General features: G+C 39.5%; 1 protein-coding gene across 1 annotated transcript in view; it reads right to left on the bottom strand.

The window, feature by feature from the left end:
• Nucleotides 1-19,941, bottom strand: part of LOC110465606 (TATA-binding protein-associated factor 172-like) — a 61,709-nt gene that overhangs the window by 5,141 nt on the left and 36,627 nt on the right. The window contains exons 26-39 of the mRNA XM_021521546.1: nt 19,203-19,351; nt 18,267-18,419; nt 17,539-17,676; nt 11,401-11,552; nt 11,000-11,077; nt 10,010-10,073; nt 8,808-9,015; nt 6,928-7,058; nt 5,785-5,910; nt 5,054-5,202; nt 3,606-3,764; nt 2,301-2,378; nt 898-1,027; nt 53-144 (exon numbers count right to left, since the gene is read on the bottom strand). Of these exons, the coding sequence (XP_021377221.1) occupies nt 53-144; nt 898-1,027; nt 2,301-2,378; nt 3,606-3,764; nt 5,054-5,202; nt 5,785-5,910; nt 6,928-7,058; nt 8,808-9,015; nt 10,010-10,073; nt 11,000-11,077; nt 11,401-11,552; nt 17,539-17,676; nt 18,267-18,419; nt 19,203-19,351 (1,807 nt within the window). The remainder of the gene's footprint in view (nt 1-52; nt 145-897; nt 1,028-2,300; nt 2,379-3,605; nt 3,765-5,053; nt 5,203-5,784; nt 5,911-6,927; nt 7,059-8,807; nt 9,016-10,009; nt 10,074-10,999; nt 11,078-11,400; nt 11,553-17,538; nt 17,677-18,266; nt 18,420-19,202; nt 19,352-19,941) is intronic.

Below are 19,941 nucleotides of genomic sequence, written 5' to 3'. Positions count from 1 at the left end.
CGCAATAGGTCACTTGAGACTTTGTCTCAGGTGACCTAACAAAGCTAAATACCCCATAATCTTCTCCTCCAAAGTTCCACGGGTCACCAGACGATAGACATTCACAACTTTCTTCTGTCCGATCCTATGTGCCCTGTCCATTGCCTGTAAATTCAAATGAAAATCATTCAATTCTATATTAATCTCCATGCTTACCCACATGGGGAACCTCTCTAAACATTTACGAGTTATCCCCCTTTACTACATCAATGACATTGGCAGCCATCCGTCTCTCCAAACCTATGAGGTAAATATGCCATTGTTGTTCTGGCTTACATACAAATACCATTATGCCACTGTAGACCATAATGGACTTATCCAGATCAATGCATGGTAGGGTTAATTAAAGTTACATAGGGGTGAAAGGGTAAAGTAGCATTGATTGTCGGCTGGTTGAGTATCATTGATATCAGTGGTGTAGCATACATGTATGCTTGTATAAACATACACTAATATTTTTTTTTTATTTTTTTTTTATGATTGATATGGACCTTGTTGAAAATTTTCGTCTTATGAAATAGTGTTGCTATGTTGTGTCTATACACAATGAAACATCTCGAAGGGCTACGTAAATCAAAAACTACTTATTAAAGTACAAAATACAATGTTTTTCATATAAAAAGTCAGGTTTTACTTGTTAAAAATCAAAAGGAGTTCCCAGAATACGACAGATTGCATCCAAGTCCTAGTAGAATTATTTTGTTCTCCCCCCACCAACGAGAGGGGACCANCCCCCCATCTCCTCACTCTCTCACTCTCTTTCTGCGTCGGCGCTACGTGCCTTGGACACTCAACCATCTGTAAGCATACACTTGGAAAATGAGTTGCTACACCACTGGATATGTCAGCCCGCCTTACCTGAAGGTCCTTCATGGGGTTCCAGTCATGCTCCACAAATATCACAGTATCAGCACCAGTTAGATTCAGGCCGAGGCCACCTACATGGGTGGTCAACAGGAGGAGGTCTATTGACGGGTCATTGTTAAATCTGAAAGACATCCCACATAATTATGTCAATAACACATACAGTCTTACATCAACATATTTCCAAATGACAGAAAACACCATAAAATAATAATAAACTCTGCTAAGATTGATGGACATTTAAATTGGGGTGTTATTTGATTCATTGGTATAATTATATTCCTATTGTCAATTTTAAATTTCAAGATAGAGAGATGTAACCCTTTGATCATATTGCAATTTCGAACTGTTTTAATCAAAGTGAAGATTTTCTCTTAATCCGTAATACCTGACAAGTGTTATGCCACTTTTTGTAAGTTTGTTTTTATAATATTTATTCATCAATATTTATATAAAGTTATCTATAAAAATCATTTTGGCTCATAGAAATATCTCAATACCACAAGGGTGGTCCGGTTGCGCAGTGGATAGCACACTTGCCTTTCACCAAGGCGGCCGGGGTTCGATTCCCCAATTGGACATAAAATGGTATGGGTTTACCAGCCCGACTACGTGGGTTTTCTCCATGTACTCTGGTGTCCTCCCACAGGAAGAACCCACATCTGGGCTAACAAGAGTGGTAAATATAAGTTGTAAATTGTTTCATAATTGTTGTAAAATAAATAAAGTTTCTATTTATTCCAATCTAATTAAAATTATATCTTCACATCGCTCCCGTTTACTGATATGTCGCGTTGAAGATCTAACAACATCCCGTAGAGGGTCATGTTCAGGCGACCTTTGCATTAACCAATCAGATGAGAGCTTACGCATTTCTGTAAGTGATGATGTAATGATTTCGGAACACACTTGCTATGATAAAAGACCGAGAGGTGTCAAATGAGCATCGAAAATGGCGGCGCCCATGACACCACGCCGTGTCTATCTACAAGACAACGTTTGTACAATTTGTGGATTTTGCTTTGAAATAAGAGAGACTTCCTCTTCTGGTGATGTTGTCGTTTAAAAGTTTAACAACCTGAAACTAAAATTAACCAATGACAGGCTTCGCAATATTCAAACAATCACTGGACCAGACGAAAAAGTGGATTTTGGGCTACGAGGTGTCTGCATTAAATGCTACAGGTCCTGCTTTCTGATTGGTTTTAAGAAAGAGTTATGTCGCGTTTTGATTGGCTTGTTATAAATATGATAATGCATTCATGTTGACCTCTGACGTGACCCTCTACGGGATGTTGTTAGATCTTCAACGCTACATATCAGTAAACGGGAGCGATGTGAAGATATAATTTTAATTAGATTGTATTTATTCCAGATTAACATAATTTCAGTCCCACCTGTTGACAATGTTATGTCGTGATCCTGCGGGAATACTTCCATCAAGACGGAGATAAGTGACGCCAGGCATATGTGTTCTGAAATCAAATACCCACAGTTTTATAAGATAATCCTTGATTAATAAAATCTTTACATCCCCTTGGGGGTTAATAATTATTTTTCTCTTACCCTGTTGTTCCTGTCCAAGTGTAAGACGAAGCATATTGTTTGCAAACAGGAACACGCGAATAGCGTATTAATATTATATGTATACGTCAGACGGTTCACGCATCATATTTTAAACATTTTAAAATCAATCCCATCTTCTTTGATGTCAAATGTAAACACGACAAGCTTAGCAGACAAACTTGTGTATCTGTGTGACCATATAAAAGTAATTCTTCTTCTGGGTCACATCAGTGACGTCAGGTTTATTGTGGAGAACGTGCAAAGAGCATGTGTAGCTTGCATTAACCCTAGGGTGAGACAAGGAAATCCCACACCGGTAAAAGTGTGGATACACCTGTCCAGGGTAAGATGATAGTACCTCTCAGGAGTGATGGTCCAGAAAATATGAAACAGCACTTGCACATATGTATGCTACGAATGACAAATGAACAATTTGACATTGGAATATATGGTTTCTGAAAATTATGAGCCAATGACATACAGGCTTGTAATGCTTGGCTGGTATTATTTACTATGTCAATCGGGGACAATTAAATTACCATTTAAAAAGTACAGTTCTAACCATATTTTTAACTCATCCATCCCTGAAGACTTCACATTTGAACTCTTCCAATTCAAAGGTTGGAACAGTTCATTATGAAATTTCAGGGGTGGATTAGTTAAATTCTAGAATATTTAGTTATGCGGCTCCAAAATAAAACCTAATATCTGAATATTTTATTTTTATCTTCCCAAGAAAAAATACTGATGGAACAGAAAGTTATTGACTCAAATTATAGCATTGTCGACATTCCTTGAAACCGTCCCAAGTATTAAATGTTGTTGCACAACAATTATTTTTACTTAAATTATTTCAATTTTCCGATTTATTTACTTTTGCCTTAAATCATGCAGTCATGAATTCAAATTGTATAAACAATTAGTCTGACAAGTAAATAATACATTCATCACTGTGGCTTCTTTGACAAAAATCAAATCATTCATATTGAAATAGGAAGCTAGAGTAATAGCAAAAAATAGGCATTCCCAGGAATTCAGTGATCTATGGTAGTTATAGAACTGTCACAGAAATTCATTGGTAGACCAGGTTTATGTTGAGAGTATCTAAAACAAACGTTGAACATTTTGTGACGTACTTGAGCAGATCTTTCTCAACAATGTTCAGCATGCCCTTGAGTTGACAGAAGAGCAGCACCCGATGCTGGTTGACCACAGGCAGGTTACTGGTCACCTGCTGCTGACCGGGGGCGGGCATGGACTGGTCAACACCGATCCCACAGTCCAGCAGCAGTTGTCTACAATAACAATGAAAACAATAAGCTGATGATGTTGTTATTTATTACACGTCTAGTTCACTAACATAAGTAAATTGAAAACAAACTTATTTCAAAGCGAGAATTTTCCAGGGTTCATGCAGTATGATGGGTGGGGTGGGAGAGTTGCGTTGTATTGGTAAGGGGCAGTATGATGGGTGGGGTGGGAGAGTTGCGTTGTATTGGTAGGGGGCAGTATGATGGGTGGGGTGGGAGAGTTGCATTGGTAGGGGCCAGTATGATGGGGTTGGAGAGTTGCATTGTATTGGTAGGGGGCAGTATGATGGGTGGGGTGGGAGAGTTGCTTTGTATTGGTAGGGGGCAGTATGATGGGTGGGGTGGGAGAGTTGCATTGGTAGGGGGCATTATTATGGGGTTGGAGAGTTGCGTTGTATTGGTAGGGGGCAGTATGATGGGGGTGGGAGAGTTGCGTTGTATTGGTAAGGGACAGTATGATGGGGTGGGGTGGGAGAGTTGCGTAGTATTGGTAGGGGGCAGTGTGATGGGGTGGGGTGGGGTTGGAGAGTTGTATTGGTAGGGGGCAATATGATGGGTGGGGTGGGAGAGTTGCATTGTATTGGTAGGGGGCAGTATGATGGGGGTAGGGTGGGAGAGTTGTGTTGTATTGGTAAGGGGCAGTGTGATGGGGTGGGGTGGGGGAATTGTGTTGTATTGGTTGGGGGCAGCTGCTATGATGGGGTGGGGTTGGAGAGTTGCGTTGTATTGGTAGGGGGCAGTATGATGGGTGTTGGGTGGGAGAGTTGCGTAGTATTGGTAGGGGGCAGTATGATAGGGGTGGGGTGAGGGAGTTGCGTTGTATTGGTAGGGGGAAGCTGCTATGATGGGGTGGGGTTGGAGAGTTGCGTTGTATTGGTAGGGGGCAGTATGATGGGGTGGGGTGGGAGAGTTGCGTTGTATTGGTAGGGGGCAGTATGATGGGGTGGGGTTGGAGAGTTGCGTTGTATTGGTAGGGGGGCAGTATGATGGGGGTGGGCTGGGAGAATGTAAAATGTTTTAATAGTGGAACACAGGATCTTGTTTTAACTGAATGTAGCGACAGCCTCTCTCTTCCATCCCCTCATCCTACACCCTCCCCCAATACAAATGTATCGATATTTAGAAATAGCCCTTACTGGTACGATCACATGTACATGTGTATTACTTCCTTCTGTACAATACTGTTACACTGAGGAGTGTGCATAACACCTAGAACTGTTACTTTATAAGACGTTGGCTGTTGTGAAGACATAAAATCTCAAAAAAAAACTTACTTGAGTGCATTTAGTTTCGGAGCGTGCAATATGTCCCTGAGATTGGAGTTCTGTTTCTTGAGCTGTGACGTGATCTGTTCGTACTTCGGATGGGACGGAGTCAGCACCAGCGACGGGTGGTTACAAACTTTACGCAGGTATTGTAACGCCTGAAGTAAACAACACATGGACACAAAGTCAGGTCAAATCAACGTTTCATGTTTCCATGGTGAAATAGCTGTTTGTTTTATTATACCATCCTGTCAGCATTTGTGCTTCTGTTCTGTTTTACCAGGGCACTGATATACAAAGTGAATTATATTTGCCTGCGAATGTTATACAAAGCAACACCTCGTTATACACAGCAACACCTCGTTATACTGCCACCTCATTATACTGCCACCATGCATTTGTCTCGAGAAAGTTTGGTGTTATAAAGGGTTTGGCAATAAATTGAGGGACATTTACAAAGGAATTCTCAAGAAAACAAGAAAAAGGAACATTGAAATATGTTGGCAGTAAACAAGGTGACAAATGAAAGGAGGAACATTATATCCAGGTTTTTCTGTACTATATATTAAGATTTTATCTATCAAGCCATTGTCAAGGAGTGTTCTTTTAGGAGATGTACTCATAGTTCTTTATTTTCCCTGTTGCCTGAACTCTGCCCTGCGGTTGGGCAACCTCATTAAGTTAAAATGACTTGTACATGGAACAAATGTGTTTATCATCCAGAAAAAACTGCCACTTACCTGGAATACATGAGTACTGCCCTTACCGGGCGCTTTCTTCTCCGGAGATTCCACCTTTAGTGACGTGACCATGTCTTCCACACCCTTCTTAGCCTGGGACTTAGCGAAGTCCTCGTACAGCTCCACCTGGTGGAGAAACACAATGTCATGTAAATGTCAATGTTAATATAAACTAACACATAAATTAATGCCCCTCTTGAGCCTGATGTTGGTAGGCTGATGACACTGAATGAATTGGTAGCTGAACTAGCAATGGATCACCTATAAATAGCAATTATAAGTGACCTTGGTGTAACCTCGAGACTGTGAAATACGAATGTCTGAGGTTTTCTCATGCATGACCTTTGATGAAAAACTGTTAGGAAAAGAAGCCGGTAAAAGCTATGACAATAAATTGCAATGTCGAGTGACATGCTTGACAGGAAATATACAGGGGTTGGGGGTTGGCATATAAAATAAAACATACACAAATAGGTACACTTGTATTCAATTTGCATAGAAATAAATCCACATGAATCTTGCATTTGTCAACATTCAAACTTGACTCTCAACTTTGGCCTAGTTGAATTTGTAGTAACAAAATTTCACCAACATTTGTGACAGCTTGGAGCAGGGTTTTCAAGGTCGCAGTTAAAATATATTACATGGGGGATTAATATAGCATGTTGAAATACACAGAATTGTGCAAACAATAAAATACACATTGATTTTTATTTTTTATTTAAGACAGTCAAACGTCTGTTTGAATGAAATCATAAACTGCAAAACATACAATAATTGCCACAAATACTCATCATTCTCGGCACTAATTTAAGTAACTGAGGTCGGACTCAGATGACATTACAATTGAGCAACGCCCCCTCCTAGCCGGTGGTCAAGCAGCTGCCTTGAGCATGCAGGTCATTTGTGTAACATAATACTGCTACCCATCATAGAATATTGTCAGATTTACTGTGGTACTGAAACACCACACTCAAACATTCCTTCCAGGATGTTATGAAACATTACCTTCTATTTTACAATTTACACCATGAGACATAGAGCAAGACCAAAGCCTACCTCTAACACCCATGGCAATTCTAGCAGTGACCTTGACCCTGTTTTATGGCCATCTACAAGACCTCACAACCTGTGACGACGTACCTGTAGGGGACTGAGATCACAGTAGTAATCCTGTATGATCTTAGGAGGTAGGTCCTGCAGGACGTCCTCTTTCAGACGGCGTAGGATGAACGGCAGAACCTGACGATGCAGGGACTCCATCGCTAAAGCTCCTACAACAAAGAAACCAGATATCAAATGGACGGTGGCTGAAACTCTGATGATGGATGTAAAAATACTTCGTTGAAGCACTGTACTTCAGGTTAATCCATAATTCCTGAAACAAAGTAAGGAGGCGGGTTCATTACTGGACGATGAAATAGCATTTGTTGGCATTTTTACTGAACTGTAATTGATATTGGTCTGCTTATTGCCAGATACATACGGTAGTAAATGTTACGAGTATATAAAGTAATTAAGGTAACAGTCTTTTGTGAAATATACTGTACATTTCCTTAAATCCTAGATTTATCCCAAGAAAAGCACCTTCAATGATCAAATAGAGATTGAGCAGATTTTATCTATTAGTTTGGTTTGCTTTGTTTGTGCTTTACATCCTATTAAACAGCTATTTATGGTCATTTACGGACGAGTCAGATTTTGGTGGTGGAGGAAATATAGAGTACCCTGAGGAAAAAACACCGACCTGTGGTCAATACCTGGCGATTGTCCTACATATAGGCCTCAAACCGGCGACCAAGTGGTGGAAGGCAATGATTGTGGACCGTCAGACACCTTATCCACTCGGCCACCACGTGGTGGAAAGCAATATTTGTGGACCGTCAGACACCTTAACAACTCGGCCACCACGTGGTGGAAGGCAATGATGGTGGACCGTCAGACACCTTAACCCCTCGGCCACCACGTGGTGGAAGGCAATGATGGTGGACCGTCAGACACCTTAACCCCTCGGCCACCACGTGGTGGAAGGCAATGTTTGTGGACCGTCAGACACCTTAACCACGCGGCCACCACGTGGTGGAAGGCAATGATGGTGGACCGTCAGACACCTTAACCACGCGGCCACCACGTGGTGGAAGGCAATGATAGTGGACTGTCAGACACCTTAACCCCTCGGCCACCACGTGGTGGAAGGCAATTATTGTGGACTGTCAGACACCTTATCCACTCGGCCACCACGTGGTGGAAGCCAATGATTGTGGACCGTCAGACAACTTAACCACTCGGCCACCACGTGGGGGAAGGAAATGATTGTGGACTGTCAGACACTTTAACCACTCGGCCACCACGTAGTGAAAGGCAATGATTGTGGACCGTCAGAAACCTTAACCACTCGGCCACCACGGGGTGGAAGGCAATGATTGTGGACCGTCAGTCACCTTAACCACTCGGCCACCACGAGGTGGAAGGCTATGATTGTGGACCGTCAGACACCTTATCCACTCGGCCACCACGTGGTGGAAGCCAATGATTGTGGACCGTCAGACAACTTAACCACTCGGCCACCACGTGGGGGAAGGAAATGATTGTGGACTGTCAGACCCCTTAACCCCTCGGCCCCCACGTGGTGGAAGGCAATGATTGTCGACCGTCAGACACCTTAACCACTCGGCCACCACGTGGTGGAAAGCAATATTTGTGGACCGTCAGCCACCTTAACCACTCGGCCACCACGACCCCCTTTATTTATTAGTCATGCTGGCATGAATACAAATCCTAAGAACAATTGATATACAGTGAAGAACTTCATTTTTATTACAAATTATTTTATCATGCTAATGTGCAAGGAGACCCATTCATAAATTTAAAGAGACAATTACTATTGATATAAAAATCACATCGTATATCCTCTCAATCACATATTCAAGTATTCACAAATAAAACCTACAGGCTTACTTTGCTAAAACAGTACACACACAGTATAAAATGATTAACTGTGTATTCCACAGATTTACACTCACCTGCTTCCTGTTCCTTCGACGTACTTTTAGCGTCGCGACTCTGGAGGATGGGCTTGCCGTACCTCGCCTGGAACTGTTTCTCCGTCCCGAGAAAGCCAGGCATTAAGAAGTCAAACAGTGACCACAGGTCAAGCACATTGTTCTGGATGGGTGTTCCGGTCAGTACCAGGCGGTGATTACAGTTGAGCTGCTTTACTGCCTTCGACAACTGAAACAGATGTCAAGAACACAAACTATGGCATTAGGGAGGAACACAAACTAGGGCATTATGTAGGAACACAAACTATGGCATTATGTAGGAACACAAACAATGGCATAATGTAGGAACACAAACTATGGCATTATGTAGGAACACAAACTATGGCATTTTGTAGGAACACAAACTATGGCATTATGTAGGAACACAAACTTTGGCATTATGTAGGAACACAAACTAGGGCATTATGTAGGAACACAAACTAGGCCTTTATGTAGGAACACAAACTATGGCATTATGTAGGAACACAAACTATGGCATTGTGTAGGAAAATTATTATTTTATGTGAAAACAGATTTTGTTGATGCATGCAATAGAAAAAATAATGACTAATACAGAGTTACTGATTCCTGACTATGTTGCTTAAAAATAATTCCATCTTTACGTAGTCCTTACACTTCTGTTTAACTATTATAATTAAATATCAAAACTTTATTTCCTGTCTATATTTTATAATAGATAATTTAATACTAAGTCCTGTGGTCTATTTTGCTAAAACAGTTCAAGCCAAACTCTAACCAAAGAAATTCACATTTTTTACATAATTTTTGTGAGAAAGAAGCATGCAAGATACCTGTCATAAAAGCATGGCTGAGTAAAGCGCAGAGGATATCGTTGGTGTCCATGTCATTGAGATGACAGCAATGGACAAATTGTTGATATCTTTGCTCTATAAGTTAATAGGTAATCTATTAGATATTAGCAAAATGCCCTTTACATTCACTTACTTGTGTGTGGATGCGAACCTATGTGCCGTTAAGTGTGGTGAAAATTGCTCGTAGTGTGATTCACACAAGCACGGGCTTGCTCTGTTATAAGGCAATCAATTTAATACCTGGCCTTCTCTGCCCTGGCAGTTTGCTGTAAAACCTTATATTTAAACTAGGACGATCCCAAATCTAGAATAAATTCCTGGTAAATTTTAAAACAGCTAGAAATTTCTTACCTTTGTTTTGCCATTTTTAATGATATGGCCTTCATCTAGGATACAGTAGTTCCAGTTGATAGTACTGAAATAAGGGGGAAAAAAATATATCACACCAGGTCAGGAGTAACTGAATAAAAAGGGAAGTCAAAATTTCTATTCTGTTTTTCAGTACTTCATTTCAAAGATCACCTATCCTGCCTACATTGTACTTCATATAAACAGAGTATCTCTGATGCTTTCTCAATACATATACATTTCATGCTTTAGTGATTTTTACCACAAATCAGATTGGTTTGGTTTGGTGTATTTGTGTTTTACGTCCTATTAACAGCTATGGTCATTTAAGGACGTGCCAGGTTTTGATGGTGGAGGAAAACTGGAGTACCCGGGGAAAAACCACCGACCTACAGCCAGTACCTGGCAACTGCCCCAGGTGGGTCTCGAACCCGCGACCCAGTGGTGGATGGCTAGTGGTAGCAGAATGTTAGATGCCTTAACCACTTGGCCTCCGTGGCCTCAAATCAGATAGATAGGAACAGCTTTTCTCACTCTCAACTAAACCATGCTCAGTTTCAATGGTAAATATCTATTTCACGTTTAGGATGGAAAAAAATGAAGAAAAGTACCATCTGGTTTGTGACTGCTGTGAATCTGTGACATCATACAGTCCCTTAAAATATCTATAATTAGTTAGTCAAGTTACATCAAAAACTTTATAACGGTTTTATTTCACTATATGGCAGCCCTGCTGTATATGATCAACATTCATAAAAATAAAAATTTCATAATTATATTATTCATATTTTATAATCTTCCTTATCTTCCTCTCTTAAATAAATAGTGATGAAATATATATGACAGGAAAACCTTTATGGTAAAAACACACAGAAACATAAGGCTTTGTGACAGGTAGGCTTTACAACACTAGGTACTACAGAAATAATCTTGAACTAATAAGTTTCTGTTTATTGGCCATCTTGGCACTGAAAGAATTTTATCGTGACCTACCTGAAGAAGTCAATGTCGTTGCGGACGACATCATACGAGGCTACGATCAGATTGTGTTTCTTCACTCTCTTCTGAAGCCTGCCATACAGAAAACAGAAATCACACTTACCTCTTTTTTTATAATATAATTTATAATTACATAAATCTGTCATTCAAACTGTACACTCCTTATATGTCACTAATAAAACCCCTTAAGTTTACATTTATAGCACCATGAATACATTTTCTATTAATAGTAACAATGACCTTGACATTAATTGGTGCAAAATGCTAAACCATGAACTCAATCGAACTACATGCTATCCAAACTCTGTATGACTTTTCTGAAAATTTTACCACAAATAAATGTCCCTATTTGATATATAATAGGCTCCACTGTGTGATAGTCCCTTGATACTGACCTGACTCGTTCACTAGGGGGCCCCGCATACATGAGAGGATTTAAATACTGCTGGTCCACGAACTTCTCCACCTCGTAAACCCAGTGGCCAATCAGTGTCGGGGGACATATCACTATTGACGACAAAGGGGCACAATCCGGGATCTTACTCTCCTGTAATTATAGATGATCTCTATACAAATCAGTACTACTTAAGGATGTATGGTACTTAAAAGAGTTCCACACATAATATACATGCTAATACAGACTTACCAATAAACACATGTACTATATATTTTTTTAAACTTAATTAATAAGTGTCATCTTTATACTTATATATATTCCATACTCAGCCACCAAGGTGAGGGAAACTTTGAGATTTTTTGCTTGGATGACAAACTGATGTAAGCAAGTTTTTAACAAAGGTTTCAGTGACAAAAGCAGATGAAGTGATAAGTATAACAAGAGGCCCAATGGGCCTAAATCGCTCACCTGGTATTAATCTTACACTTGTAATCTTAAAAGTGGACTAAAATACAGCTACATGCAAAATACCAGTGTTTGATTCAAAAGAATTTATTAAAAGATTTAAACATGTGACACATGTGACCTTGAAAGTCAAACAAGGAAATTAGGTTGAAGTTATAGCCTTTCATACCAGCATGCTTCTGGCCAAATATCATTAACCTGGACCAAGATTTGACTTATTTGACCCCTGTGACCTTGCAAATGGGTGAAGGTAGTTCATTTGAACAAACATGGTAGCCCTTCATCCCAGCATGCTACTGACCAAATATCATCACCCTAGACATCTTGGTTATTCAGAAGAAGTTGTTTAAAGTTTTAAACATATTTGACCCCTGTGACCTTGAGTATTGGTGAAGATCCTTTATTTAAATAAACTTGGTTGCCCTTCATCCGTGCATGCTATTGGCCAAATATCATCACCCTAGGCCTTTTGGTTGTTCAGAAGAAGTTGTTTAATGGGTTTTTTAAGACAATTGACCCCTATGACCTTGAATTAATTGAAGTATTTGATCAAACTTGGTAGCCCTTCATCCCAAGTAAAATTCTTATAATTAAATGATTGACAAAACTGCATAAAAGTTGCTTGGAATCCATTCTTCATAAAAGAACGAAACGTAATGTTTAGTCGACAACTCTGTCTGTTGATGCAACCGTCGTTATTTCACTTTTTGGGGGTATTCAATCCCGTATACTTATATAGTAGTACCGATCATGCAATCGATCATCAATTGGTTTACTATACTTCTGATTACAAACCAATTATTGATTTTGATTTTAAAACGGTTGCCCATCACTATCTTGGTCTGGTGATGCTTCATACTAAATTATGTTCATATAGAGCAAACTGTACTGAAGGATTAGTCTTTTAAATTACCCCTATTTTTCCTATTGGGCCCCACTATCAGTCCCAAAGGAGGTCAACACATCCATTTTTTACACACAACACATATTACAACATTTGTCAAGATAAATATGTCTGTATTGGATTAATATGAATAAGGTGTGTGTGCGCGTTCAAAACCTTATATCAAATGTGTGTGCGCATCAAGAACTTTTATATGTGTATGTTATACACGGTATATGTAGCGGCCATACCTCATTAGTGGTGTGCTACCTTCGGAAAGGGAGTCAGGAATTACCTCCCGTTACAGAACATTAAGTTGGGAATAAGAAAACAGATTCAGCTTGGGTCAGGGAGAGAGCGGAAAGACGTGAGGAAGACGGTAGAGACGGTAAAGATGGTGGAACACAAGACAAAAGTGGGCTAAGTATAGCCAGTGCGCTTAACACTCCCAAGGAACTGTGTGTTGTGTGATAACCATGATTGACTGTCTGTTTTACGTGTACAGAGCGTGATGCGTTGGACCCCCGTGGGTCATTGTGACATTTGTAGGCGAGGTTGTAGTTTACGCCACACACACACGTGTCTTGTATTGTTATGTTTATGATGTGCTTATGATTTTGTTGATTATATAAAATTGTTATTAATCAACATGAATGCCTCTGTAATTTCTCCACAAACTTAGCGAAAGCAGTGCTACCAAAGAAAAGATCCCGAAAAACAAATAAATAAACTAGAATTTTGTTTTTGTGAACAAAAACATATGTCTCCCCTTATTAGCCAATAGAAAAACTCCGGTATGAAAAATTAACAAAGGGCCATATCGCTTTATATAGTGGGGCACGAGACCCGAATTAAGAATTTGACACTCCTACTTACCCAAGATACATTGAAACTTTTGGAAGTTTGGTCGACTGGGTGAAACTAGAACACTGACAGGTCAGTAAGAGCCAGCAATCTGCCCATATAGCTGAACTTGACGTTTGACATTTGGACTTCAAAAAATAATCCCCCAAAAAGGAAGCAAAATATACATTTTACATGTACTATGATGTGAGTCTTGTTTCCTTCCACTTCCATATTTGCTGGGCTAACAGAAATGTAAATACCGGTGCAATATTCATTTGTTAGCTTTGATTTGTTTTATTTCACCTTAAATACTTCCCCCATCAAGAGCCAGGATCAAAGTAAGAGATCCACTTTGACTTTGACCTTTGGACCTAAATGACCTTGACTTTTAACCCAGTGACCCTGATCTTTGGTCAGTTGACTCATTCTTCAATTCCGACCAATTTTGCTTCATAATATCAATCATAACAAAATGTTCATCAGTGAAAAATACAAAACTAGACCTTGACCTTGAACCTTTGGAACCCGTAACCTTGACCTTTGGTTAGTTGACTCTGTGTTAATTTCTGAACAACTTTGCTTCATAAAAACATACAAAAAATGTTCATCAGTAAAAAGATACAATATCTGACCTTGAAATTGACCCAGTGACCTTGACCTTAAGTCAGTTGACTGGTTGTTAAATTTCAACCAACTTTGCTTCATAATGTCACAACAAAATGTTCATCATTGAAAAGATACAAAATTTGACCTTGATCTTTGACCAAGTGACCTTGGCCTTTGGTCAAATAACTCCTTGTTTAATTCTGACCAACATTGCTCCAAAGTGTCATAACAAAATGTTCATCAGGGAAAAGATACAAAATTTGACCTTGACCTTTGGTCAATTGACTCCTTGTTTAATTCTGACCAACATTGCTCCAAAGTGCCATAACAAAATGTTCATCAGGGAAAAGATACAAAATTTGACCTTGACCTTTGGTCAATTGACTCCTTGTTTAATTCTGACCAACATTGCTTCAAAGTGTCAAAACAAAATGTTCACCAGTAAAAAGACACAAAATGTAACCTTCACCTTTGACCCAGTGACCTTGACCTTTGATCAACTGATTCCTTGTTTAATTCCAACCAACTTTGCTTCAAAGTGTCATAACAAAATGTTCCCCAGTGAAAAGATACTGAATTTGATTGTGACGGACGGACGGACGGACGGATGTATTAGTATAGGGCAACCGCATCTTGGATACGGGGCCCTAATAACATGGAATTTATGCCGTGGACAAACTTCAGTGTTAAAAATAAAGAAAGGGCCATAACCCTGTATATAGTGACGCACAACCTAATTCCAGTGCACTGCACACCTTCGGTGAGTGATGCAGGTATACTTCAAGTTTGATTAAGATATCTTTAATGGTTTAGAAGTTATGCCATGGACAAACTTCGGTATTAAAAATAAACAAAGGGCCATCATCTGTATATAGTGGGGCATAAAATCTGATTTTAGTGTGAGAAATTCCACCTTCCCAAGATACATCAATATGGTGAGTATGGTCAACTAAGGTGAAATAACATAGAACTTATGCTCTGGACAAACTTCGGTATTAAAATTAAACAAAGGGACATAACTCAGGTATACTTCAAGTTTGATTAAGATATCTTTAACCGTTTAAAAGTTATGGCCCGGACAAGTCAGATTAAAAGAACCAGAATAATAATAATGATAATGATAAGAAGAAGAACCAGTACTAATACAATATGTCTCCCTTAATTCGAAGGGGAGACATAATAAATGACTATTTCTGAATATCAAAGAAATCTTAGGTGATGATATTTAGCCAATAACATGCTGGGATAAAGGGTTCTAAAATATATTCAAATGCTCTTGAATGACCTTGACTCAATTTTAGAGTGACTTTATGTTAAAATTGTTAATTTCAGGGCCATATATGTTTAAATTTGTTAAAACATTTAATTGACTTCTGAATAATAAAAGAGGCTGGCTGAAGCTCATGACATTTTGTGATGTAGGTTAAAGGTTTAAATCAATATGATGTGTTAGAAGTGACTAAATGGCTAAAACAACCAGCTTAGTTCAGATCAAAAACATTTGTTCAAGTCTTCCAACAAAGATTCACAAAGATATAAAAGGTGTAGAGCAATAAGATCTGCCAAATATGCATAGTTTGATACAGCTTGAAAAATAAAAAATAAAATTCCAGGTGAGCTATCAAGGCCCCTGGGCCTCTTGTTTGTGAATAAAGTGAATAGATCTCTAGGCAAATAATGTATTTAACCAGTAGGTAGACTATTTGAGTTACAAGCATTCATGTTTTGATATTTCAGATTTTTCTACTTTTCTTTAGTCACATTGTTATGGAACATTTTGCCTCAATTTTCCTTACAAATGTGTAATCTTTCTATTTTTATTCATACCATAAGGATATTACATACTTTTCTTTGAGTTATTACAGACTCTAAGCCATAATTTCATTTTTTATGGTAAAGGAAACCTACATTAGATACTATTCAATTTATAGCCTTTGGTTGAGGTCAACACCTGGATTTATCGACCTGAGAAAACATATATTAACAAATATAAACTGTTGACATGTGATGTTCTTCTGGCCAATCACTTGTGGGGAATAATATGAAAAAAATAACAAGAGGCCCAGAGTGCCTGTATCGCTCACCTGGAAATGTTAGTAAAATTGAAGTTGGAATAGCTAGATGTTGCTGGTAGTGTACATGTATTACATGGTTAGTCAGGGGTTATATTTATATGCAATTGGACAAAATCCTGTCATTCCTACAGGAGAAGAAGGATTTTGAAGAATTTGCTATGTTTCCCCTATTGGGCCCCACCTCTCAGGCCCCAGAGGGGCCAGACACACCATTTACACAAAATTGATTTCCCTTCCGCATAGGATGCTACTGTTCAAATTTGGTCAAAATACCTTCATCCTAATGGAAGAAAAAGGATATTAAAGCATAATTCCTATATATCCCTTATTTGGCCCTGCCTCTCTACCCCCAGGAGGGTCAGACACACTGTTAATACAAAATTGGTTCCCCTTTACCCAAGGATACTTCATACCAAATTTGGACAAAATCCTGTCATTGCTACAGAAGGACAATGATTTTGAAGAATTTGCTATGTTTCCCCTATTGGGCCCCGCCCCTCTGCCCCCAGGGGGGCCACACCAAGACCAAGATGCAAGGATGCTCCAGACTAATTTAGGATAGAAAACTTTAATCTCTATGGTAGAAGGATTTCAAAGGTTTCACCTCTATTTACCCTGGTCGACCCCGCCCCTCTGCCCCCAAGGGGGCCACACCCACCGTTTATACAAAATTGTGTCCCCTTGGCCCATGGATGCTCCAGACTAATTTAGGATAAAATCCCTTAATCCCTATGGTAGAAGAAGGATTTTAAAGATTTTACCTCTATTTCCCCTATTCGGCCCAGCACTGCACCGATGGGGGCTACACCCACCGTTCATACAAAATTGTGTTCCCTTGGCCCAAGGACGCTCCAGATTAAGTTAGAATAAAATCCCTTAATCCCTACGGTAGAAGAAGGCCTAAGGATGCTCCAGACCAAATTTAGTCAAAATCTACTTAGCCGTTCAGGACTAGTAGCATTTTAAAGGAAAAGTTGATGGACATACGCCGGACGGACAGATGCTGCGGTATGGCATAAGCTCATCATGGTCCTTCGGACCAGGTGAGCTAAAAACAAGGAGAGGATAACAGTACCCTATCTCAGTGAATGTCTGTATCTGCTGAATGTATTGCTAACCTTGCAGAGTATCTATTATGTTTTCTACGTACTGGAAATTAAGAAATTATACCAATTTACAAAAGATACAGGAGCAAACACATAACAGCGTCACAGCATCTGCTGTTTTCCTTACAGTCAAAAAACCTGAATAAAGGACTGACCTTGTATTTTTGTTCCCGGAGGAAGTGGTCACTGGCCAGGATACAAATGGACTGTAGTGTCTTCCCTAACCCCATATCATCACACAGGATACCATGCAGACAGTACTTGTTCAGGAACGCCAGCCAGTTTACACCATCCTTCAAGGTTAAGGTCACAGTCAATTCAAGGTTAAGGTCACAGTCAATTCAAGGTTGAGGTCACAGTCAATTCAAGGCTAAGGTCACAGTCAATTAAAGGTCAAGGTCAGTCAATTCAAGGTCAAGGTCACAGTCAATTCAAGGTTGAGGTTACAGTCAATTCAAGGTTGAGGTCACAGTCAATTCAACGTTAAAGTCACAGTCAATTCAAGTTAAAGGTCATGATCAATTCAAGGTTAGGGTCACAGTCAAATCAAGGTTGAGGTCACAGTCAATTCAAGGTTAAGGTCACAGTCAATTCAAGGTTAAGGTCACAGTCAATTTAAGGTTAAGGTCAGTCAATTTAAGGTTAAGGTCAGTCAAGAAGGTCACATTCAAGCTTATATTTTGTTACTCTCTTTAAAGCTCTTGAGATTACTAAGCATGTCTTCGAAAAATATGAGATAAGAGTCTTAAATTGTATGAATTTTTCTCCAACTTCTTTTTTATTTAACATTTAAGTGGAAATTTCAAATGATTTAAAATATTCAGATAGCAAATTATTCTTTTATAAATCTTTCGCAAAACTGGGGCCAAGACTTTCTCTGTACCTGTTGGTATTTGCGGAGGTCTGCGTCTACTGGCACTGAAACTTGGTAACTTTCCACTTTGGAACCATCCATGAGTTGTTCTAAAAATTTTCGCTGCCGTTCTTTTTGGGCGACAAGTCTTGGGTTCATCTCCGGAGGGTCAGGAATACTCGCCTTCAGATAAAACAAATAGTCATTATTACACATATTTTAATTCTTTGTACATCACATGACAAAATCTAGGGCATTCATTGGCTGTCTATATAGTTATTAAGCCTTGTTGAGAATTTGTCTTATTTCTCAACAGTGCAATATTATTTGACTGGATGAATACAATACTTCTAGATGCGGTCTACTACATGATAACGTCATTCACGACTAACGTGTCTTACTAAATGACACCAAATTTGATTTCAGATTTAGAAAAAAGAAAGTGTGTTTGGTGCATAATACCCCTCCCCCATGACTTCCCAATCAACACAACACACCAAGGGCATAATTCTATTGAAAAGAAAATCTTTGAATAAAAAATCTGAAATGCAGGACACAACCACATGTCACGACAATACCATCCTACACCCATGGAAGAGTATATTTCTGTCATTCCAACTACCTGAATATGCTCAGAAACCATGAAAATGCGTTTGGAGTGGCTACCATTTTGAAAATATCAACTTTCCCCCGGATTAAGAATACCCCATGTTTGCACCGAAAAATTCATCTCATCTTTCTAACTTGTATAGTCAATTTATTATAAAAGGTTTTATTTTCATCACATCGCCTTTTTTCACATTGTGGCATCAGACTTTTCCGAATTTGTGACATCAGGTCATTGTTGAGCAATTGTGACGTCACGTCACGTGAAACAGGGTGTAAGATAGAAATTTCTTACACCCCTGTCTTACCCTGGACAGTTCTGTCTTACACACACGGAAATGAGAGAAAACTGATAGTTACCTCCAGGGGCAAGAGGCGGATCAGGGAGGCGAAGCCATTGGTTGCCAGGAGACGGACAGCATCGTTCTGGTCACTCATTCGGCCAAGGATGGGGACGACTAGCAATACGATGTAGGGCAGTAGGTCCACTCCCATCTGTTCTATCACATCTGGACACTGGTCAAGGATACAACTGACCAGTCTTAACTGGGCAGAACAGCTGAGAAACCTACCGTCACTAATTTTCGTATGTGTTTCATTAGTAATGACCGATACATGAAATGGATCACTGCGATCTTTGACCTCTTGGATGAGGTCAAGAGAGTTGGAAGTAAGAAAACTGTGAATTAATTATGCAAATTATGTATGAATTTACGAAACAAATATCTTGACAGTTTTGTTTAGAAGTGAATGCCAGGATACAAACATTGAACACAAACAATTTATACACAAAATTTGAATCAGTCACTGAACAAAATGTTATTTAAAGAACAGGGATGAACTTCCCTTCACACACAATAGGAATGTCTCAGCCAGGACTGCTGATCAGAATAACAAAGTAGTCTCTCTCCCACAGCACCTCCCCAATAGACACAGTATACATGACAGGCACCCCTCAACCCGCAATATCTCCCCAAAAGACACAGTATACATGACAGGTACCCCTCAACCCGCAATATCTCCCCAATAGACACAGTATACATGACAGGCACCCCTCAACCCGCAATATCTCCCCAAAAGACACAGTATACATGACAGG

Source organism: Mizuhopecten yessoensis, unplaced genomic scaffold, assembly GCF_002113885.1.
Source record: "Mizuhopecten yessoensis strain PY_sf001 unplaced genomic scaffold, ASM211388v2 scaffold11093, whole genome shotgun sequence".
Taxonomy (NCBI): Eukaryota; Metazoa; Mollusca; class Bivalvia; order Pectinida; family Pectinidae; genus Mizuhopecten; species Mizuhopecten yessoensis.
Note: the sequence above shows the minus strand (reverse complement) of the source record. Positions and strands in the feature narration are given on the sequence as shown.